General features: G+C 46.0%; 6 protein-coding genes across 6 annotated transcripts; 4 read left to right on the forward strand and 2 right to left on the reverse strand.

Annotated features, from left to right (window-relative positions):
- Positions 1–5,765: 5,765 nt before the first annotated feature.
- Asppvi_009837 (uncharacterized protein) lies at positions 5,766–6,734 on the forward strand (the record flags this gene model as incomplete). Its single annotated transcript, XM_043305683.1, has 1 exon — positions 5,766–6,734. The coding sequence occupies one exon, from the start codon at positions 5,766–5,768 to the stop codon at positions 6,732–6,734; it is 969 nt and encodes a 322-aa protein (XP_043161618.1).
- A 2,966-nt stretch (positions 6,735–9,700) lies between these two features.
- On the forward strand, positions 9,701–10,486 carry Asppvi_009838 (uncharacterized protein; the record flags this gene model as incomplete). Its single annotated transcript, XM_043305684.1, has 4 exons — positions 9,701–9,832; positions 9,865–10,059; positions 10,111–10,224; positions 10,265–10,486. The coding sequence occupies 4 exons, from the start codon at positions 9,701–9,703 to the stop codon at positions 10,484–10,486; spliced, it is 663 nt and encodes a 220-aa protein (XP_043161619.1).
- An 86-nt stretch (positions 10,487–10,572) lies between these two features.
- On the reverse strand, positions 10,573–11,396 carry Asppvi_009839 (uncharacterized protein; the record flags this gene model as incomplete). Its single annotated transcript, XM_043305685.1, has 3 exons — positions 10,573–10,812; positions 10,881–11,324; positions 11,388–11,396. The coding sequence occupies 3 exons, from the start codon at positions 11,394–11,396 to the stop codon at positions 10,573–10,575; spliced, it is 693 nt and encodes a 230-aa protein (XP_043161620.1).
- Positions 11,397–14,565: 3,169 nt separating this feature from the next.
- Positions 14,566–16,290, reverse strand: Asppvi_009840 (HET domain-containing protein; the record flags this gene model as incomplete). Its single annotated transcript, XM_043305686.1, has 1 exon — positions 14,566–16,290. The coding sequence occupies one exon, from the start codon at positions 16,288–16,290 to the stop codon at positions 14,566–14,568; it is 1,725 nt and encodes a 574-aa protein (XP_043161621.1).
- Positions 16,291–20,135: 3,845 nt separating this feature from the next.
- Asppvi_009841 (uncharacterized protein) lies at positions 20,136–20,576 on the forward strand (the record flags this gene model as incomplete). Its single annotated transcript, XM_043305687.1, has 1 exon — positions 20,136–20,576. One exon carries the CDS (start codon positions 20,136–20,138, stop codon positions 20,574–20,576), a length of 441 nt encoding a protein of 146 aa, XP_043161622.1.
- Positions 20,577–22,728: 2,152 nt separating this feature from the next.
- On the forward strand, positions 22,729–24,120 carry Asppvi_009842 (NAD(P)/FAD-dependent oxidoreductase; the record flags this gene model as incomplete). Its single annotated transcript, XM_043305688.1, has 2 exons — positions 22,729–23,831; positions 23,883–24,120. The coding sequence occupies 2 exons, from the start codon at positions 22,729–22,731 to the stop codon at positions 24,118–24,120; spliced, it is 1,341 nt and encodes a 446-aa protein (XP_043161623.1).
- Between the last annotated feature and the right edge of the window lie 117 nt (positions 24,121–24,237).

Genomic DNA, 24,237 nt, shown 5'->3' on the forward strand with positions numbered 1-24,237 from the left:
ACATAATATAATCTCAGAGCTATGCAAGATACCTACAGCCTATAAAGAATTCAGGCTTAGTAATAGTATATAGTTTAATAACCATGCTAATGCTCTAGATAAGGCTGAATAGTCAGGATCAGAGACCTAACCCTCTAGGCCTGACCAATTCTACATCCATCGCGTTGATGGTCAATTAAATACCTTACTAACTACTATTAAGTACAAACCGCTATATAAACTTTCAGTGCAGACTATACGCAAAGGATTATAATTAATAGAGTTTAGGCAGGAAATTATTAAACTAGACTCTATACTAACAGATAGGCCCAAAAAGCAGAGGTATAATACTACATAACTAGCTAGGTCTATGGCTATGCAATAATTCCATAGGATGATCTAATATAGAGTTAGATGCTCTTCTATTACAAACAGTCTTCTAGATATACAACTATAGGTGCCTTTTAATGATCTAACCATATTATACTATGATGTAGGTGAGCACAATATTAATCTATATACACACTTTAAAAATGTTTAGAGGCCGCGCACTAGAGTTAAGAGAGCTTTATACTTTCTTATCTAATAGGTTTTCACACTCCTCTTTATAATCAGGCCTAGTGGAATGCTGCCTAAGTAAAGCTACCAATATAATATATAAGTTTTAATAGTGAACACTCCCAGATCCCAGCAGTGGAATTACCATAGGACCTGAAAGTGGGCTATGCTAGCTCTAAATACACTAGTCCTAAGTACACTACTTCTAAGTACCTACCTTTATCATCTCCAGCAGAATCTCCTGTCACTAAAGGCCTTTAAGTGACTATACAAGCAGTCTCTGGCTGTGCGCCATCATCTGACCAGCATCAGTAAGAGAATTCTTTGGAATCTGAAGTAGACCCTGCCCCATCTGCTGGACAGAAGCCGGGGTTCAGCACACCATCCCCTCCAGCCCAACACTCCGCACGCCGAACAGATCCCCAAGGGAACCAAAGCAGGCAATCTCATCTACATATTACTTAATATTACATATAAAATTGCCTTCTAGGGCTATAGTAAGATGGCATGCTTAACCCTAACTATCTAAATACAAAGCTGTATATACTCAGGGAAAGTAACATCTGCCACCTAATCAGTACAGAAGACCTAGTAAGGAGGCTTAAGACATAGCTTAATCAAGATCTAGATCATAACTACACTCTAATAGGACCTTATAGGTCCTACAGTACGCTGTTCAAGATTACTTATGCTATATTCAGATACACTATTATTAGGAAAGGGATAATTTTAAAGCTTTAGAAGGAAGTATTACAGGAAGTAGAGGTCTACTATATTTTCTAGCATGCCCAAGGATCAGTAGTTCCAGTCTTTCTAGGAGCTATTAATTTAGCCCAGATCTACTACCTTCACAGCATGGGAAAAATCCATCATATACTCCTTATTGGCTAGGGTGGTGAGAGTATAGGCTGTATAACCCTTAGCAAGACTGTTCAGTGTGTAATTTCTTAGTTAGTAAAGGAAATATATTCTTTAGGCATTTTTCACAAAGATCTCCATCTAGAAAATATCTTATAGAATGCTAAGCTTAAATAAGCCTTAATCATTAACTTCTATTAGTACAGATTAGACCATTAGCTAATACATAAGCAGCCAGGCTCTCTTTAATAATTATAGTATGGACCTGAAGAACATACATCTAAAAGATTGTGTGCAGCATGAGTAAAAGCCACTGGAGACAGGACTGGAGGACACCAGAGATCGGGTGTAATTTAGATGAGAATGTTTGGGTACTTCTTAACGGAAAGTTCCCTTACGGACGCGGGTCATTCTCACTAGGACTTGCGGCTTTGTATATGCTCAGCTTCATTCTCTTTGCACTGATTCATCTTGTACTTTGATGAGTCTTAGTTAACATAATCCACAACCGAGCGGGCTACACAACCAGGCGGGCCACCTCACGCGTGTCTACATATTCACAAGAGATTAAGGCAGTTCAAACATCAATTATGCCACCAAAATCATCTACAAAGTTACAAAATTCAGTTGAGCAAGAAGAACGGATAATTCTTGTTATATCAGCCCTTAAAAAGCAAGAAATTCGCACTGTTCGTGAAGCAGCACGTGTTTTTAATGTACACCGTACAACTCTCCAGTGGCGATGGAATGGGCATGGTTTTCGGGCTAAGACACGCGCCAATGGGGGGGGATAAAATAACTTAGAATGAAGAGGAATCACTTACTAGATGGATTGCATCTATGGATCAACGTGGAGCGGCTCCCCGACCATCTCATATGTGAGAAATTGCAAATATCCTCCTTGCAAAGCGTGGTTTACCTACTATCCCAACTGTTGGAGAGAATTGGGTATATAACTTCATTTAAACGGCATGATGAGAATAAAACGTTAACAGTTAGCAATATATAAATTTAACACCGGTGATCTGCCAAGAGTTTGTGTAAAAACAATATATTACATCTGCGTTTGCTTAATTCTAGCTAATTCTAACTCTAGCGCTAATTTCTGTTTCTCAGTCTCAGCCTTTCTTATCTCTGCTTCAAGTATTTGGAGATCGATTTGGCGTGACTTAGTATAACTGTTCTGATTTTGGGTATGAAGATTAGAGGTAGCAATCTGCTGAAGATTTAATGATCTAGAATAAATTAGTAGAAAAACTAGTTCTAGAGACTAAGATTTCTTACCGCTGGGATGAATGGGATGACTGTAAACTAGTTGACTGTCTAAACTAGTTAGTATATAAACTAGTTTTGAAGAAAAATTCTTACCGTCTTGATACTGATTGAGGGGATAAAGGGCCTCTAGATCTTCCTCGAGAATTTGGTCTTCCTCTAGAACCCGAGCGTTCTCGAATAAAGCCTGAACGAAAATATGCTTTTATTAATAGTTAAAGACTATTAATAGAAGATTTATTCTTATAAACATGAGAAGAGGCCCTTTAACTTGGAATAGTATATAAATGACGTTAGATATATAAATAGGCCTACATAGACTCCCTTTACCTAAAGATATAGAAACTTGCTTAACCTGCTCTGTTACCAGACTGCACACCTCATTTATTGCAAAGCAGTTTTCCCTGATGAGAAGCAGAGGCTCTATCATGTGGCTGGCCTTAACTTGTTGAGCATTACTTCCTGCTGAATGGTTTCATTATTCAATATAAGATGCTAGGTCAACCTACACCTGGATAGCAGCCTGGTCATTCCTGGTAAAATGAGGCGGCCAACAATGGAGTGTAAAATTCTCTAACCTGTGGTTAAGGTAGCAAGGCTTACTGTGACTCTGGCTATGGGTCAAGCTGCAGACATTTTTCTTCAAGGGACGCAAGGGGACAACCAGGCCAACTCTCAGGGCGAGCCAGTGTTGTGGCTGAAAGGGGATGCACTGAAGAATGCAGCCATGGATGTTGTCAAAAGGTTTAGCGAGATTAAATTAGAACCCTGCTTTGCAAAATATGAAGCTGGTTAGGTATATCTGGGGCTAAAGGAACTGGTAGAGCTAACATGCTTCCTGAAGAGCATACTGGCCTTAGTATTGTAAATGGGATCTCTTATAGAATATATCCCGGCTGAATAGACGAGGCTTATTTTAAGCTTCTGAGAGGGACGGTTAAATTTAGCTATAGCCTCTCGCCATTGGTAGCCAATAGGGATAAACTCCACAAAAATACCAAGCCTTTCATCCCTGCACGTCTAGAATGTCCGAACAACAACCTGCCAACTGTGTAGCCTGCGAGACATGTGCGAAGGGAGCTGCCACATGATAATCTGATTCGCATAGCAGGAATTTCAGCACCTCCAGATCATACGGTCTAAAACTATCACTACTACTATCACTAACCCTAACATATCCACAAGACCGCATTATTACAAAAGGTGATAATCAGGTGACAACAGGTAGAGATTTTAAGGACGTAGGGCCAGTGCCACGCGCGGGAATGTACACTGATGTAAATCTAATACCAGCCTACCTTCATACTACGATCATCCCCATGTTCAGAATCACCCTCATCCAGCAGACCAACTTGCACCGCAAAACCATGTAGCATGGACTATATCCCTAGTGCAGCCCGGTATGAAAATGAAGTTGTTGCGAATATCGTAAAAGCTTGGTAAGGGGTAGATCAGCTGCTATAGGCTCACCCAGCTGCCAATTAGATGGCTGGAAAAGAAAACCATGATGGGGCAACCTGACTGCATTACCGTGATCTTCCCATGTAGTCACATAGGTATCTGCTCACATTTACTGCATTGTTCGACCCGCAATACGATATACCAGCCGCCACAACAATCCTTCTTTTTTGGGTGGACGTGAAGGCAGAGATAGATCCCCAGCAAAACCCCTGATATAATGCCTCTAAAGTAGATTTCTATCACGCTAGGTGTTGCCTTGATTGCTCTCATGAGAGCAACCGGTCTTACCTGGAAATTTGGCAAAAGACTTCGTGGGCGCTCTGGCATGTTTCAGCATTCTCACGCTCGAAAATGGTCTTGACCGACCGCGTCCGTCGTGGCGCAGCCCCTCGCCGAGCTCGTGGAATCGGCGGTTGCGCTGTTGCACGATCATCGCCAGAACTGGTGAAGCATGAGGGCGTCTGTCACAGCTCGACCTGCAGCTGTGGGATTTGCCCCTGGGAACTGTGTTCGGAAGCGATAGGAGTGGTAATCGAGATAGGGCTGAGCCAACTTCCCGCTGCCCAGGGCGTTGCTTTTTTTGCTGTCAGATGCCCGGGCCGCGACGGTCCTTGGCCAATGGAGTACTGGTGTTGTAACATCTGTTCAAAGATAATGCAAATATAAGACGCGGGAATGATGGTTTCCAATCTGTCGCGCGGATTTCTCCAAAGATCACATTAAAGGCTTTCGGTAACTACGTGCTGCGCTTCGTCGATAGTCCAAGTTCAACCCGGGTATGCAAATTGCCTTGTTGCTAGAGGCAGAAAAAGACAGCGGAGGAATGAACCGCTCAAGAGAGTCAAGAATATGTGCACTTGTGCGTAGCCAGCCCCATCGTCGGACATTTCACACTCTTGGTACCCTCAGTTTTTTTCGTGAGGTGCCTTTGCTGGCTCTCGCGAGGCCCGAACCCTACCCTGGGGAACAGATTACTCTTGTACCTAGCTTCTTGCCACCCATAATCTCTCCAGAATCACTCCATTTCAGTACTTTTTGCCCCTTGGCTTGGTAGAGCACTACCGCCGATGATGACATTGCCGTTTGCCTTGAAGGCTGACATGCCGCACTAAAGATAGCATGAGCCATAAACTCCTTGAAGTATTTACAGTAATCCGTTTGGTGGCACCAGACCCATGTCGAGACTTTAAAGTGCAAGCTAAAATATTGTACCATTTCCTTGTTTCTGAACACTTCTGAATCTATTAACAAGATTCAGACTTTACAACAACTCATTCGAGTATAAATCTAGTACTGGACTCCTTGTCTCTAGTTCGATTCAGGCTTGGCACAACACAAATGAAACTAAACCATTTCGGGTGTGTTTCACTGCCCCCTTTGCTTGACAATAATAGGTGTCTGAGTAAGCTGAGACAGCATGGCCTGGTAATCCTGGCGGACGACTGAGACAGAGAATAGGACCAAGCGGAACCAATCTTGGATGCGAAGGTTGATTGGTTGAAGAAGGAACGAATATCATGTTACGGGTTGAAATATCCCATAGATGGCTAAAGTATCGCTAGGGCAGTCTAATACCTGTCATATAAAACAAACACGTCCGACACTTTTTCCCTTTCTCCTACCGTCTCCCACAAATTATGTTGTCCGCGACTACAAATCGCCTCAGGACACAGATCCGGACCTCAAATTTCTCCACTTTGCAGAATGCAATTCCTCTTGCAAGAAACACCATACACTCCTTGGTCCAATCTTCCCGACTCTTTGCACAGAAATATCAAGTTCAAAAATTGGCTTCATTGGACCGCTCAACAAGTACCCATGAAAAAGCATTAGCGGCGCTGGCGAGATTATCCAAACGCGATCCCCCTCGGCATCCGTCTAAGCGCACCCCTGATAAGGAATCTCGTGATAATCTCGCTGATCGCGTCGAGAAAGCTCTAAAAGAATCTGGCTTGCGCACCTGGGGCTTCCCTATTTATCGATGCACCTATCAAAATGATTCCGACTGGGCCGAATTTTTAGATCGGTACCGATGGCATATCTCTGACATACTCAAGAACTATAATGGTCTAGATATGCTTGATAACTTTCAGACCACTGTCTTCGAGGACCGAGCCCTTTTTGAAGGTGCGAGCACGGCGACAATCCGTGGGCATTTCCAGAAATGGGCAACGACTGCTATTCAGGAAGAGTCAGGCGGCTCGCCTGATATGATTCGGTACTTTAATGTTAAAGCGGCGCGTTATCGGTTCTGTCTTTTTGTTGATGAAGAGTCCTTGCAAAGCGTTCTTCAGGCACCTATTGACGACTGCATCAATAAAGATGCATTCGTGAATATGCTCAACGGGTGGTGGAAACCCGAGTCTATTGAAGATTTCAGCCAGGAAGATCTTGAAGACGTAGATAAACCAGAGGACCTACTTGATGATGGTTATGATCCTGTCGAAGGGTGTACTTTGAAGGATGTTGGGTGGATGAAGGTTGCTTTATGTGACGCGGGGCTGGAAGGTTTTCTAAAGATGGGCGAGTATGGTGAGTGGGAAAGATTATATGAGCGTCCTCAGGAGATTTGTTATAATATCTCGAATTTCCATGCTCGGCGATAGAGCCATGGCCATATTAGAAATGAAAAGAATCAAGACTGTACATATGTAGTGGATATAGTAATTCTTACCGCTATGCCAGATTGGCCAGCAGTACCAGGTCTCTGGTGGGAAGAGAGAGTGAACCACTACCTGTAGCAGGTAAAAGACTTCCTGAAGTGCCTTCTCCTGCTAGTCCATTTTAATAGGGGGGGCCGTCTCAGGCCACAAAGCTACTCAGCCTGGGCCATAGTATCCCTACATGGTCGCCACTGCAATATTTCCATTAAACATGGGCTCATGAGCACAGCCATGACTATCATAAGGGGGTTTCAACTAATAATACTGCTAAGATTATCACTGGTACAGCAACGAAAGTCACATGTACTAGGCTGTCACTCACAACTTGTTTCCTAATCCGCGCTGGAATGGACACGCCACCAACCTACCTAGATAGAATCCTCCCCTTAGGGGTGACTACTTTTAAACATGTGCAAAGGCTATTAAAGCGGCGACTGCGGATTGACCTTAGTGATGTAATGCTATCTCTATCTAGATCTACTAGTTATTTTCTTCCCCCCAGCAAGCAGACAGATTAGAAGATCTTCTCAAGATGGCTTCACTGTTATTCAATAAACACAAGTCCTAGATTATGCAAAAAGCGGCTGAATTTGTGATCTACTCCCGCGGAAGAGCCTGGGACCTGGCAGTATAGTAATAAGAGCAGGAGATCACGTTTCTGCCGGCCAGGGCAGGCAGCACCCTACCAAGGCGATAACTATGGGAGTATCTCGTACACAAAAATCACAGGCCAGGCCTTGCCCGCTTCCATGTGACTCCAATAAAATGTGAATGACATACGCTCTATAACTAATCGATTTATATATCAATCAATAGTTGTTATGGCCATGACGAACTTCAAAACTGCATTATAGATAATGGCGTTACATAGCTCAATAGCATATTTTGCATACTTTTATAGCTGGCGTACATGTCGACTCTGGTTTCAAAACACTAGAGGGTGTGTTGCCATTGGAAGAAGTAGGCATGGAAACATTTGCACTTCGGGTACATGGTTAAGTCTTGAACATATCTTATTACCTCTGCATTCACATAGCAGTATGGGGAAAATCTTGTTAAAGGGAAAAACCCCATACCAAGGCATGTTATACAGAAATAAAGGACTAAATAATAGGCCATTACAAGATTCTTCACTTGATACAAACCTCACTATTATAATATAATCCCTGGCGTTATATCAGAAAATATATATGAGTAATAAACAGCTCCTAATAAGCCTAATAACCCTTACCACAAATGCTATATCATTTTAAGAGTCTTTTTAAGTATTGAATCAGTCAAGATACCATTATACCCCTTTTAACATCACTTCCGTATATCAAATAATCATTGTGGACATGTATATTGATATGTTGGTGGATACTAAAGCAGAAGTCAATGTTAGTATATAGTATTATATTAATTTTCATGGTTTGTCTTTATACCTTTAGATATGAGCACTAAAACTTATGTTAGCTGATAAGTAATATAATATTAAAAGTAAATACATACTACTTCAGGCTGATAAAAACAGTGAGTGCCTGGAGGACATTGCTGACAGAACTGGACACAGGCAGAAGCAGAGGTATATGCACAAAGGCTAACAAGTAAGATCAGATTGATAATTTGCATGGTTGCTGATTTAGGGTTATAGAGCTTTGTGTTACTAATGAAAACTTGGTAATTAACAAAAGTAGAATAAAAGTTGAAAGCTTTAGGATCTTTGTTAACTTTATATTAACTTGCTCAAGTCTGTATTTTATGACTGCATAACGCATCATAGAGATGGCTTAAATTGCAAATAGCAGTGCAGACTCTCTATACAGAAATCCTGAACTGAGGTGTACGCAAACGGAAATAACTTGGTTACTTCTGCAATTTAAGCTTCACAGCAGCGCCTTTAAGTTTGTGTTGGCTTCGCCTTAGTAACAATATGTCTATATGACCGCTATCTTGCCACCAAATCAGCCAAAGCCGGTATGCCAGCTCTCCCAGTGGGAATATAAAGCCATCAAATATATATATCATTTAGTTAGCCATGGATTATTACTTTCGTAATTGCTATACGGAGTAGTATACGATTAGTCATTATATGACGTCTAGAATACATTTATATCGACGCAATGCATTACAATTGCGCTTTTTTCAAAGCTACACAGAATCGTCATAGGCTAAAGCGCGTTATATCTGCAGAATTCTTACAATCCATCTCCGACGTGATGAATTATAAGGATGGAAACAAATTGGACCTGCAAGGCTGGCTGTGAGCACCTCAGATTTACTCTTGAATATCAAAATTTATTTTACTTGAGAGCATGTTGAAGTGTACGGTGTGTGACTATAGCAGTATTCTTGAGATTAAAGAAGAAAAGTATTAGACTGGGTGTTTAGAATCTATAAACTATGGAAATTATAGAATAAAGCACGAATAAGACATGTATCTAGAATCTGGAGGGGACCTGACATATGAGCATGCATGATTGCATTACTGCATGATAAGCAGCACTCACGCCTAGTAATACCAGTCAGTGAATAAATACTATTTCTGATCTGCTACAGACGACAACTGACCTACAGCAGAGATGAAACTATCCTGTCAGGGAACCGCGCGAAACCCTCTACCAACTCTGCCAATTCCCTCATCAGACAGGACGCTAGCTCAAAGGACACCCGCGACTCCAACCCTACCATCTGCAGCTTTAGCTTCGTCTCATACGGAGGAGCGAAAACCCAGTCCTCGGAGAGCGATAGACGTGTAGATCCGGCTCATACGACGTACTGGTCAGCTGATCGTTGTCCTTCCCCTTCCCGAACGCGAGATGAAACTTGTGCTGGACGTTCTGGTGCTGGAAGATGAGGGGTAGCCCCTGACCCTCTCCTGCAGGCCAGGACGTACTTTCTCTGATAATTTGACCTAGGGAAATATCGTCATGGTCCGTGGTCAGAAGGTACTGAGCCTGCGCTTAGTCGAGGAACTCTCTCACCGTGCTGTTTGGCCGGAGATGGACCCGGAACGGGACGAAATTGACGCAGGGGCCGAGGGTCTGATCTATGCCTCCGAGGTAGGTTGCGGCCGTTGACTGTCTGCCCGAAGACCACATCCGTCTGGGACAGACGCCCCCTCCAAATACTTCCTCCAAAAGGCCAACCCGGCCTGGGGATCGGTGCCGCAGCGGTGACGAACCACATCGGCGAATTGGGCATGGGGCGAGGGCGACAAGCGTGCCCCGGTATACGCAGCGACCAGGTCGTTGAAGAGGATGGAGATGGAGAAGTAGTCACGCTGCGGGTGGGATAGCGCAATGATCAGCGCATGCTGGCTCGTTGAACATGATGCCAGAGTCAATCGAACGTGGCTACGGTCCAGATGCAGGGATGGATCATGGCCGCTGACGCGGAGGGCCGCGCAGACCCCCGCGCAGGTCGTCAGATGCAATACCACGGCATAGAGGAGGTTCATTGCAGTAATAATCGGCAAAGATAATTTGGAATAGGCCGTGGGGGTTCTTGGTGAAGATGGTGCGGAGAATGCAGTGCTTGCATACCACAGCAGGGCAGGCCTCTGTCATTCGCTCGATATCTACCTCACCCTCGAGATAAAAAGCGAACGTGTCGAGGCCAGACCGCTCAAGGAAGAATGCCTGGACGTCTGTCGCCGGGAGCACCTCGACAACTTGGGGTGTTTCCGGGAGCGTTCCTCGCTCCCGGAGCTTTGAAACGCATAGTGCTGTTTTTATATATCTCCAATTGAGGTTCCAACTGATCGCCAATGGTCTTTGTGCCGTTTACTGTACCCTTTACCTCAACGATTCCCTCTGCGGCCTTCCTTGGCAGGGATGAGAGCGTCGGGTTGGCGAATATGTCCGTTTGTGTGGAGGCAGTACGCTGGCGCATTCGGTGGCGCGAGACTCCAGGGGACTTTCTCGTCACCGGTCCAAGGGAGGCGTGCCATAGTTGACGAGGGCACAACGATCTGAGTTTGTACCACTTGCTGCTGGACGTCGGCCTGGCGCCCAGTCATGAGTACCACCGTGGCCCCTGTCTGCTCGATGATCCGTTTCAATCGATCCAGTGGGTGAGAGAAGGGTCCAACGGGACAAAGGCGCCCACAGCCTTGTGCATTGCAAGCAGGGCCACGATTGCCCAGATGGTCTTGTCGAAAAGAACCGGGATGAATGGGAACGGACGCACGCCGTGTTGTCTCAGATGCGCCGCCAGGCCCGTGGATAGTCGAACCAGCTCCCGATAGGTAAGCGCTCCATCCCACGCGTCAATGGCGGGAAGGTCGGAGTGTTGCTCACCGACGCGATGGGTGATTTTATGCATCAACTGATGTGGTGGTAGTGGTGGCCTTGCGGCTTCGACAGCATTCCATTGTCGTATCAGACGCTGGTCGGGGGTGCCGAATACAGGTAGTTGATTGACCGGGCAAGATGGGTTCGCCACCACAAACTKGCCGAGTTCCTTGATCCTGTCTACCAGTAACGACGCGCTCATGTCCTCCATGACTGTCGTCCGGTAATAAAGAACCAGTCGTGGCGAGTTGTACCCGGTCTGGATAAGTCTGGTTAAACCTTTTCAGTTTCACCTAACCGCAATACTGCACCAGGCGCTTACGTTAAACATTACACAGGAGGCGCTCTGTGAGAGATCACAGCAATCAGAATCACCACTCACGAGAATGCCGTATTCGATCTGTAGTCGGCGTCGGCGTCGGCCCTGCGAACACAGCGCACAAACCCCAATCCAGCCGCGACGCGAATTGCTCCCTTCCACCTAACCGAATCATCATCACTCTCGGGGTTACGGCATCCTCCGCCTGCAGCCAGATTTGCGGCGCATCCACGCCTGAGTACTGACGAAGGATAATGGCCCAGATAGCAGCCACAAGGTACTTACGCATGGGATGCAAAAGATATTTGATCATCAGCTCACTACCTACTATTTCTCCTGGCAGAGAAGCCCTTAACGCGTCCAGTAGATATTAATTACTACATAGAATACAGTCGAAATTGGTCGTAGGAGGAAAGAATTGGCCCTTTGTTATGCTCACGAATCTGCAAAGTAAAGCGCCGCGGATGGAGATATTCCAGGATTAAGGCTAAACTGAGGCGCTTTTAGTAATTAAAAGTAATGGTTTAGATAACAAAAACAGGTTGAAATGTCAATCTTAAGACAGCCATTGGGTGTATAAGGCTGGTATCAATGAGATGAATCTCCCCTAATTAGGTTTAGGGGATTTGGGGCTGTAATGGTAGGTGCTCGATACATTTTGCACCCCCCACCTACTCCACTACAAGTGTTTCTTATCTTCCACGCGTTTGGCCACTAGCTGGCAGTCCGCCGTGTCTCCAAGGGCTTGCATACCTCACCTTCGAAACGCACATCTATATTTTGAAATGGATACATCACCTAGGCAATCAGGTTTTAGGAGGAGGTCAACGAATGCGTCTGTCCATCATAACATATAATTGGTCCTTTTGCTGACCTGTTTGGTGTTGGGCAGATGCCAACGATGCCGCAAGCAAAAGATCAAATGTTCTGGATTTCACCCATGCAACACATGCCAGAAGCGGAGATTGACGTGTACATTTGATGATCGTGACCAGAAAATCCTTGTTACTCGGGGGTAAGTCTTGAAGGCAGTACCCTCTCTGCCAACGGCCCTGACACGACCGGCCAGGTTTATAGAAGACCTCCAGAGAAGGGTTGCAAACTTAGAACGCGAAGGCAGGAGCGGATGCAGCGTTTTGTTGAATGGTCTTTTGCATCTCTGGCGAGAGCCATTCCCATTCATACCCACCGGTCCCACTGATATTGATTAGGACAGCATTCTTATTCGCGTCAAAAACGATATTCGACGGTTTGATGTCAAGATGGGTCCGTCGTTGTGTATGCAATATTTCTAATGCTCTCCCAGTCTGAAGTGCCTATTGTCTCAGTAATGAATCATCTTGCTCCTTATTCTCTGCAAGAACTTGCTCAAGACACCCTTCAGAATAGTATTCAAGGAGAAATCCTGCGATGACCCGTGGCGAAATTGTTGGCTGGTGGGTTTTGTATGGATTTTCAGATATAACAACCCTGATTAGGTGTGCGATGTTCGGCTGTCCGTGAAGTTGGGCGAGAGCGTTAATCTTGTTCAATATGTGTTCTGTATCTCCTGGCTTATAGATCGTGCGGTTGATTTTTTTCTATGCGAACTGTTTTTGCTTGAAATGGACTATGGAAATGGTTGGAGCGATGAGCTTAATGTCTTCTAGTTGACTAGCCTCAATGGTAAGTAGATCTTGAGCTTGGTTCAGAGTTGGGTGTATAATTCTCCCTGGGTCTTCTTTAATCTGGAAGGACACTCGATGGGTAATAGACAAAAAATAATTTGGCTGTGTCTGCTCATTCCAAACATTCTGAATTGGGATTGGCTTATGGCTTTGCTCATACAAGGTTAGATTGATGTGTGTCACCGTATTGTCCATCAAATCTAATTGACCAAAGTTAATAGCCTTGACGAACTCATGAAACATAGACCGATGCTTGAAATAGCCTAACTTCAGTATTGACTCTGGTAGAGGCTAATCTATCTCAACTTTGATCCACCATGAAGAAGACTTGTTGTGGAGAATCAGGGTCTGTGTAGGATGATCACTATTATAATCTTGGAATGTTTTGAATTCTAGCTCATGTGATGAAGAATCAATATTTTGAGGCATCTTTGGATGAGAGGAAGGGATTTGACTTGTGTTTTGTAAATGTTTAAATTTGAGATGAATTGAATGAGGACAGGGAAAGGGGTGAGTGCTCATTAAGTACTAATGCTGCTATGAATGATCACATGTCACCACTGAACAGTCATTATATACTCTAACCCAGTGGTCGCATCTCATACTGTTATGATATGGTAACTACAGTGTTAACTGAAAAATGGTCCCTTACATGTACCTCATGTAGACAGATGGTCTGATAGGACGGGCATGGCATTGTCGAATTTTAGATTACAGTTCTTGTTGGAGGTCTCTAGTGTTGTGGTTGAAGTATACTGACAATTGATTGTAAAACAGACATAGTTGACTAGCTTCACAGACCCCTCCACTTCTAGTGCACGGTGGTGATTTATATACAAGACTCCGCTTTTCATATAACTCCCTCCTCGAATAAATTAGAATGCTTGTCTTGGTGCTATTAGCTTTCTTGGAGCCAAGCACAGTTGGATACGAGTCAGATAATGTGGACTGCGGACATAAGCCACAATATTGTTTTGAGTTGGCTCATTGACACATTGACACATTAGCACATGTGCCCAAGGCCAAACTCACTGGCTTGATTATGCAGCACCAGGAAGTGTAAGTGCGTCAGAAAGGTGATCGCACATCATTCGAAGGTCCTGGGCGTACCTAAGAGCGCCAGAAGAGCATATGTGCACTAGGAGGTGTAAGTACACTAGAAAGTGCAAGTGCACCAGAGCGCAGTGGAGCTGCCGCGCACGTGGTCAGAGACCTTTCAGCTGTAGTAGCGCTTGGCTAGCTTTGATGCCTCTCTTGGTGACCCGGCCAACATGTTCTCTGAACCGAAGTTGTTCGTCGAAGATGTCTCCTAGAAGTTTGACTGTATTGCTTGGGCAGATATTCTGTGTTCTAATGCGTAGTGCTTGTCTTGGGGAGGATTCCGTCTAGTAGTCCTTGTGAAGTGGATGGACTGGGTCTTCTGTGCTTCAAATATTATTGCCCCTGACCGCTTTGCCCATCCTAGAGCATACTTCAGCCTTGACATGAACTACCAGCTCGATGAGATTACCTTGTCAGATAAGGAACACCTGCTCAAAAGATCGATTCAACAGCTGCCCTTCCTCCAGAACGCCAAAGCCCACCCTTTGGTAGAAAGTCGGTGGCCTTCCTGCAGTCGCTTTGACCAGTAAGCACCACCACCGGTGCTTTCCCTGACTGCGAACCCATCGGTGAGAACATACCGATTCGAATTGATATATTGGAAGAAAATGGAGAACATCCAGGACAGGAATGCCTTCATCAAAAGAGCACCATCCCGCAAGGTCATTCTCCGCTCCGCTGATAATGAAAATCCCTCGAGTGTTCCCTTTGCGTTGCTCCTTTGGCTTAGCAACGCACCGCACATTGCAAGAGCGAGGTTGCGAGAAGCCCTGGTTCTGGGCGCGGCATTTCGCCCAGGCTTCTTCAATTTCTACCGCGTGCAGTTCCAACAGATCTCTGATACCGAAGAAGAATCCTCCATAAAACTGGCACCAGTGCTCTCCATGGAGTACCCTTACTGGGATAGGTTTCCCACTGAGCTCGAGCGCCCCAGGATGTATTCCATTACCGGATTTGACGAGTTGGCAGATATTCTTGCATTGCCAACCGCGCGGTACCTCATCTTTTAGATGCACACCCTTAAAGCTGTCATTCATTCTGATTCCTCCCGTCATCGACGCCCAGGACCATGAAGGAATACTGGGATGCGTGGCGCGTTGGGCCTTTGAATCGCACGGAAACCAGGCCAGATGTCTTGGAAAATAATCTAGAAAGAGCCCATGATAGTAGGTAGTTTGATTCCTCCTAGCAAGGGCGGAGGCTATGCCGTGAACCGCTGCCAACTTATCTGACTGGTATGTCAGGTTGCGGGCAGAGTATGCTTGAACCAGCTCTATCCAGGTATCAATCGGACGAGACACCTGCCCCATGCCAAACTCCGTTCTCGAAAACCTATCAGAAGATAGCGCCCCATGTTTCGATGCCTGCTCACCATAGCAGGTAAAAACCATACCAAGGCTTGTGAAATGAACAATTCGCCGGGATAGAATGTACTCCTGCATAACCCACCCCCGCTTCTGGAGAGGAGAGCCCTCAAGGTACATGAAGGACTGGTGGAACGCTGCGCTGTCAAGCACAAGGATAGATCCCACTGATGCACCTTTTCTTGGATCGAACCAGAGCTGAGCGGTTTGGAATGGCTGGCGGATCTTGAAAAGCCCCTCGCTTGAGTCATGGGCGGACTGTGCGGCAAAGCTGAGAACTGCATTTGCATATATTTCTCCCATAATCATTGACTCCTTATCCCAGTCTTCCTTGTCGTCTTGCACTATACAAAGGGAGTCAATCCATAGGTACGATATTCCCATGCAGTAGGATATCATTGTTGCATCTTGAAATGTCAGAGGCAAATCGTCAAAGGGAATGCTTCTGTAATGCTGCTCCTTATTCCCAACCTTGGTACAATATGGTCGCTTCCCAGGCGGTCCCCAGCAATGGCTTAACGTAATATAGTCGCCAATATGGGCCCCCCCGGTTTCAACAAGACTCACTAATGGGACTCCAACCTTGTTAGAATCAGATATACGAAGTAGCCGAGTCGGCCACGTAGTTGCAGCCGATGCTTCCAGACCTTCAATATCACCAGCGATAGACCGGTAGCATGCCCAATGGTTCCTCCGGCACTCCTCAAGCCATTTATTGATATATGGGGCTGCCATCCACGGCGCAACCACTTCTTTGCTCGCGGCGGCTTCCATGGCTAGGATGTCCTGGTTCTCAAAACGCCCAGATTCGAGGGCCGAGCTCCTTAGGTGCTTTGTCACTATTTGTGCCACGCAGAACAGAATTGAATCACTTACCTTTCGGCGCATATACACGTAGAACCGTCCTCATGGTGATACATTTGCCCCCTGTCTGCTCTCGATCCCATTCAGGAGATCCCCCTATAAGGGCTCCATAAATCAAAAGAATGGTGCCGTTTGAATCTCCCCTATAGAGCCCCATATAAAAATTCTCAAGATCGTACTCCGTTGCTTTGTCTCCAAAATATCTGTTGTATTTACGTTCATCCCCGCTTACATTCCTAAATAATTCATGTTAAGCCTGTGACCCTCTACAAAGCTTGGGTTCTCAGTACCAACTTAGAAATGCACGTTTCAAGAGGTGACAAAAGCTGCAAAATGCTGCTTGGTGTCGAAAATTCCTCAACGTTGAATGGTACCATGGCCTTTTTAAACGTGAGTTGGGGTGGGAAGACGCGGAGTATTCATCGTCTTCACCTGCCCGTCTTGGGAGCTTCTGAACCCGTACTTTCTGACATTGGGAACACAGAGAATTCATATCTTAGTGGACTGTGCTGTGAGATTGTGGACTTCGTGGGAGAGTAGGAGAGAAGGGAAAATCTTTGACCCCAAGGCTTGGAGTTTGATAGAGTGTACAGCTCAGTGAACTCACCAAGTCGCCAGGTCGCCGGGTCCCTTCATTATTTAAATACGATTTTCAATTACAAAAACTCGTATTGTTAATGAATTACTAGTAACTCACCCTTCGCGACCCGGCGTCTTCGAAGGAGTCTCTGTGTGGATACGGAGGACGACTCAAAGCCTGCCAGCGAGTACTCAGAATTTATGAATACGTTACATTGAAGAGACTCAAGTTACTTAGAAATCGAATCCTGCAACCTAGCATTCTAGCATCCTAGCTTGTATAGATAACCCGAACGATGAGTGCTCAACTATATTCAGGCCTGCAACCACCGGTGGTTATCACCCAACACCCAATTAAGAATCACTCTACCTAACTCATGATTATTTCCCCTTTGTCGTGCCCTGCAACAGCCTGCGATTCTTTGGAGTCGGGCTCAATTTGAGTGTGACGAGCAGTCTTCCATTAGCATGGGTCGCGCGGCCTCTTTGCCCTGTTTCCTGCTGTTGGGCCCGTTGGCGCGCCTGTTCTTGGGCCTGCTGCGCAGCCTTCCTCTTTGCCTCCTTTTCCTTCTTCTTCCCCTCCTCGGCTTTTCTTCCAGCCTCTTCTCGGGCTCGTGCTTGGGCCTGCTGCTCAGCCTTCCTCCTTTCCTCCTTTTGCTTYCTCTTCACCTCCTCGGCTTTTCTTCCAGCCTCTTCTCGGGCTCGTGCTTGGGCCTGCTGCTCAGCCTTCCTCCTTTCCTCCTTTTGCTTTCTCTTCACCTCCTCGGCTTTTCTTCYAGCCTCTTCTCGGGCTCGTGCTTGGGCCTGCYGYTCAGCTTTTTTCCTTTCCTCCTCTGCCTTTCTWMTRGCTTWCTCTTGWTCTCTTRCTTGGGATTGAGCTCCGCCTTTTTGCTCTGGATTTTTCCCATTACCAAGCGCCATAGCTTTCTCTTTTGATGGTGAAGTAGGTGTCAATTCTGGTATCAGTAGAGGGACAGCGGCTCTTGTACTATGGGGGCGAGAATGTTGGTCATGAGGGGAGGAGGAAAGAAGAGCACGATAATGCTTCGATAAAGAGCCCTTGATCCGATTTTTATGATAGAAGTAGATATAGAGCGAAGTAGCCAAAAAGGCGTGAAGGGGAGCTTTTTACTCCCCTAATAAATATCAAACAACAAGGCTAAGTATTCGCGAGCGGCGTCGTGTAACCTACTTTCTGTGGCACCCTATGCCAACAGCAATTTATGGACATGAAGGCGTGAATGTCACTGCCACACAATATCGATCAGCTTCGTCTCATCCCAGAAACCATTAGTATACATGCACCTATGTCACAAGGTCGCTGCACCAACGCACGTCTGTAATGGCGTGTCGCAGGGGGGTTGGTTCAGTTGAATTATCTTACTTGGCATAAGCAGCCCAACAAATATGAATTAATGCAAACAACATTTGCCGGGCCTCTGATCTTTCCTATTCAATGACACACATAGGCTTCTTATTACAAGGGAGTCAGCACAGAACATGAAGTTGATCACCTGGGCAAACGCTTTCATATCGATGCCTCATCCTTGACCAGAACGGTTTCACTTTTAATAAAAATCGGTTATTGGCGAGCCCTCTATTAGGCGAAGCTGGCCCAAGTCATAATTAGGGGTTGCCTCTCCAAAGCCTTTCAAAAGAGTGATCAGGGAGTGTGGGTGCACCAGGGAGTGTGAATGCACCTGGGAGTGTAAATACACCAGGAAGTGCAATAACACCAGGAAGTATAAGTACACTAGAGAGTGCAAGTGCACCAGGGAGTAGGTTGCACTAGCGAGTGTGAGCACACCAGTAAGTAGAGTGCACTGGGGAGTGCAAGTACACCAGGAAGTGTTTAAGGTCAGCATTAGTGTTGTATGACGGGTTTGAAAAGCTTCAAATCCATGGGTTTACTGGGAAGATCACGTGTAAATATCACATGGACTTGAAAACAGTCTTAATACTCTTACTGTCTTATCGTGACTGCTGTTAAATCAGGACTTGCTATTATGTCAACATTGTCAATGATTTTTAAGGCATAAATCCATTAATGAAATCCCCGATGTTAGCAAGGTAGCATCGTACATCAACCCGAAATGTTTTTTAGAAGGAACTATAATCTTCATCCAAGTTGGCGGTATATAAGCAACGCGACAAAGCCATTAAAACTAGATACATCTCATGCCCAAACAATGTTTGTTAGGCCATGCACAGAGGCGCTGAATGAGGTAGCCAAGAAATATGCCACTCCTTCAGCTAGTCACATACTGACATTGTGACAATGCACGAACAACGCATCTGCACGCCTGCGCCATGGACCCAGCCTGGTTTCCTTCGAATGCACTGTCTATGAGCGGGGTATTGGTCCGAGGGCAGATTCTGGTAGGCTGTGAGGGATTGAATCCGCTCGTATTTGCTGCTAACATATCTCGACAAGGCAATCTTGCATCACGCTTTCTTTTTTGTAAACTAGATCACCGCAGTGTAGGCCTTGTACCGAGTCGCGGATTGTCAGGTTTGGTCCGACTTTAAACTTGAAGCTCTGTGGCTCAGGCTCTAAGCCTCGAGATCTTTTTGCGTTATCTTGCAGCGCAGCCCCCTTGAATTTTTCACCGGGGTTGGATCCAAAAAATGGGATGACTCTCTTAGCAAATAAAAAGTATCAGGGAGTGTGATATATATGTAGGTGAGTCGCAAGTACAGGCGTCACTGTTGTAATGTGGAAGGACGTCTAATAATTACCCAAGAAGTGAATAGGGACCTCACTGCAAGATTAGCGTGCGGTTCAACAGTGAATATCTAAGACCAGGTACCCTTTGGTCCGCGTTGGAATTCTCCCAGCTTTACTTGAACCTAAGGAAGAACTTTCAGAGATTTTGAACCACCAGTTATAGTATTTTAGCTCTACATTGTCCACTGCAACCCCGATACCATAGCGACTCAACATCAATCCCCTTTTTCAAATGAAAATTATACTGTGGGATGGATCTGCGCGCTTCCGGTCGAATTTGCCGCGGCCAGGGGAATGCTTGACGAGGAGCATGGAGAGCCACAGAGTCCACCAGCCGAAGCCGACAACAACTCCTGCGTGTTGAGGTCTATTGGCAAGTTTAAAGTTGTTGTACCTGTCTTCCTCTACACCACTGGGCGCCTCTTCTGCTGCTGCTTCTGCAAAGGAAATGCTTTTCACCCTCCCGAATATCCGCGTTGGGCTTCTTGTTGGTATTGGCCCCGGCATTCCAGACGTCGACGACGATCCTGATATCTGTCTGGGTGATATCGTTGTCGGCAGCAGCTCCAAAATTGGAGGTGTCATCGTCTATGATTTCGGAAAAGAACTGTCGGACGGCTCTTTTGAAAGCCTTTCAGTTCTGAATCGCCCTCCACGATCCTTGGGCTCCGCTCTTACAATGCTTCAGACTCAGCATGCAATGAATGGAAACCAAGTGATGCGCTTTGTGGATCAAATACTGGAAAGTACCCCAGCATGCGGGACAACGGGTACACTCATCCTGGCTTATCATCTGATCGACTCTTTCTGTCTAGCTATCATCATGCTGGTGGGAAAACTTGCAAAAGATGCGAAGCATCTCAGCAAGTTGATCGAGAGCCCCGACTGAGTATAGGTCCGAAGGTACATTACGACACTATAGCATCTGGCAGCATAGTGGTCAAAGATCCGATCACTCGTAATAAGATACGAGAGAAGCATGGGGCAATCTGCCTAGAGATGGAAGCAGCGGGCTTAATGAATAATTTCCCATGTCTTGTGATCCGTGGCATCTCAGACTATGCTGACTCTTACAAGAATGACCGCTGGCAGCAACATATACAAAAGAATTCCTAGGGTGTGTGCAAATAAAGGATGTTGATGGAGAACCTACAGTGGAAGATATTATATATAAAGGTTAGTTCGAGATTCTAAGGATCGCTACTTCTAGATTTATTAGAAAGCTAAGTCTACAATCTGCATTTAGTCCATGAAGTTGTGAAAATCAGGAATCTTGCCACATTGGAGCAATATCAGCATATCATCGAATGGCTCACCCCCTTGAATGCCGATGATCGCAGAATGACATTTTGAAGAAGAGGCAAGAGGGAACGGGGCTTTGGTTCTTACAGTCGGAAGAATTCACTGAGTGGACAAGGCAACCAAAACAAACGTTGCTTTGTCCTGGTATCCCGGGCACAGGAAAGTCAATGATATCTGCTATTGTGGTTGAGTATTTGAAACTCAAATCCCAGGAGGACCCAGAAATCCACACTTGCTCCATTTTCTGCATTTATCAACCGAACCCTCAGGAGAGTGTCGTTGACCTTTTGCTCAGCCTTCTCAGACAACTGGTGGTCAAAGGGACATCTCTTCATCCGGGCATCGAAAACGTGTATGCACGTCACTCTCGATACAGAACACGCCCTTCTATGACGGAAATTAAAACCGAGCTTGTAAAGATAGCTCAGCAGTACAAAATTGTCTTCATTGTGATCGATGGCCTTGATGAGTACTGTTCCTCAAGCGCTGAAGAGCTTCAAAGACTACTCACAACCTTGTTCAGTCTTCAAAAGGAGGCCCCTTTAAATATTCTCGCTACCTCCCGACCTCATTCACAGATACTGCTAAGGTTTCAGGGGTCTGAATTCAGGAAATGTTGAATACATGGCGCGATCAATTGCAGAAGCCTTGGAACGAGGACCATAATGCATTTGTGAATTGATCTGTTTAGAGCTTGGTTAAATACAGGCTGGCGTGTGACTGGATATTCATAACTTGACTATGCTGTCCACAGAAGTCATGGCAAGTGCCAACATAGCTTAGACAGTCTTGTGACATCATCATGATACGCTGGACACATCTCATGCCTAAAGTAATCGCATCACGAGTGTTAACTCTTTTGGAAGGCGCCCTCTTTCATCTATGATAGGTACTTTAGCATGTCCCTGGCTATGGGCCAGTCTGCAGGCTACATTGATGTCTATAATGCCTTTGGACTTATTAACTATTAGATTTTATTTTCCATGTGTTTTCTGGGTATTAGTAGAACTCGGATGACTATGCATTTCCTAAGAAACGTTGAGCAAAAATTTCAAGGAAAGGGAGGAGGTTACAGTGTCTTTGATTGATAACCAGTCTGGATTGGCTGCGTCTCCTTCCTTTGAGACATTCTTCACACGAGCAAGTAATGGCACTGCTGTCTCCAATCGTCTTTTCTTATACTTTGCATCAAATGGCAGACCTTGCTTCTGCTATGGGGAGATGGATCTGGCAACTGCTTGGACATCCCACATAGACTGGATCAAGGCCATAGATACTAAACACTGAACCCAAAGACTAGTGCTTTCATAGTCAATCGAGCACACTGCACCACAGGTTCATATAACTACCCCACATTAAACCTGCGGTATACGAGGGAGTATGTAGAATACCCACTCAATATATTATCATGAGCTCCTCTTTTTTTTTTTTTTTTTTTTTTTTTCTCGACGAGAGGCATACAACCACAAACCGAAATACAAATCAAAACATCCGCTGCGAACGATGCAGGATCCTAGCCTTGGATTGGCCAATTTGCATGATGTGGGGACGGTCCGTGTACGGCCCGGTTCATCAGCCAATTCAGCCAGGTGTGTCCGGCTCACGGCCCGTGAAGCATGAGTTGATCACTCCTTGTCTTCGATAGGGATATATAGATGTCAATATGTGCGGCCAATTTGAGCAATGGAACTCAAAGTCGAAGATCCTTCAATTTGCCTCAACCTCAAATAACGCGAAACATGAACAGGAAAGACGCCTTCATCATCGTCGGCGCTGGTGCCTTCGGGCTCTCCACGGCCCTAAGGCTCGCTCAAGATGGATACACATCTGTCACTGTCGTTGATAGATGCATGCCTCCAGTTCCAGATGGGAGCAGTAACGACATCTCCCGCGTCATTCGATTCGACTACGGCGATCCAGTCTACGCTCGAATCGCCAAAGAGGCTTACGACCAGTGGAAGACGCCCCAGTACTCCGAGGCGTTTCACCAGACGCCTTGTCTCTGGGTGTCGCAGGAAGGAACCTTGGAGCAACCTGTGCAGCCCCGTGCGGCGGAGTACAGCCGCAAGACGCGGCAGGTATTGACGGAAATGGGGCAGGAGTGGCATGCCGTTTCCAGTGTCGAAGAGGCGAAGAGACGGTTCCCCGCTTTGAGTGGGAAGTTGGCAACGCCTGGCTTTGACGGGTTTTACAATACTAATGCTGGATGGGCGGACGCGGGACTAGCTGTTCAGAGACTCGCCAGTCGCTGCGTGGCAGCGGGAGTCAGCTTTATTACCGGTCCGAATGGCCATGTCGTCGAGCTTGAGTATGGACGGGATGGAGTGGTTGACGCCGTTCGGACTATCAACGGCAACCGCATCACGGGCGACAGATTCATTATTGCCACCGGCGCCTGGACGGGGAGTCTCATCCCCTCTTGGAACTCGATGATGGCTACTGGACAGGTTGTTGGATGGCTCCGTCTGACCCCCGAGGAAATGATTCGACTTAAGGACCTCCCCATCTACTTCAACTTTTCAACCGGCTTCTTCTGTTTTCCCGTCCATGAAGCCACGGGGTACCTGAAAGTCGCGGTCCACGGGTTCGGCTATACGTCGCCACATCCCAAAGCTGTATCTGCACCCCCAAGCTCGGCTGTCTCTGCACGAGCCAACTTCATACCCGCAGACGGTCTGCAACGACTGTTAGCCGGGCTGAGGGATATCTTGCCCGAACTTGCGGAACGGGGATTCGAAAAAGTGGGTTTGTGTTGGTACAATGACACACCTACCGGGGACTTTATTTTCGATTATCATCCTGAGCACAAGAACTTGTTCATTGCCACAGGCGGCAGCGGACAGTAAGTGGGCGCCTAGTATACCCKTATGCAACGGATCTGACTGAATCATAGTGCTTTCAAATTTCTCCCTGTCCTTGGGAAGTACATTGTCGGTAGTGTCGAGCGGAAGCTTCCGAGAGAACTGCTCGAGAAATGGAAATTCCCAACACAGTTCCGTGAACGGTTCCGAGATGACACATTTCAAGGCGATGGCAGCCGTGGAGGCCCCGAGAGACGAGAGATGACACCTCAGGAGCGCGAGCTGTATACTGCTGCAATGACTGCATCAGTCCGAAGAAGTAAGATCTAGAAGGTCAGGAAGGAAATACGTATGATCTTCGATGCTCGTACATAATGCATGACGTTGATTAGCCTAATGTGAAATGCTTCTTTGCTTGAAATGAGCCCAGCACGTCATGTCCCTTTC

Source organism: Aspergillus pseudoviridinutans (assembly GCF_018340605.1).
Source record: "Aspergillus pseudoviridinutans IFM 55266 DNA, scaffold_7, whole genome shotgun sequence".
In the NCBI taxonomy this organism is placed as follows: domain Eukaryota; kingdom Fungi; phylum Ascomycota; class Eurotiomycetes; order Eurotiales; family Aspergillaceae; genus Aspergillus; species Aspergillus pseudoviridinutans.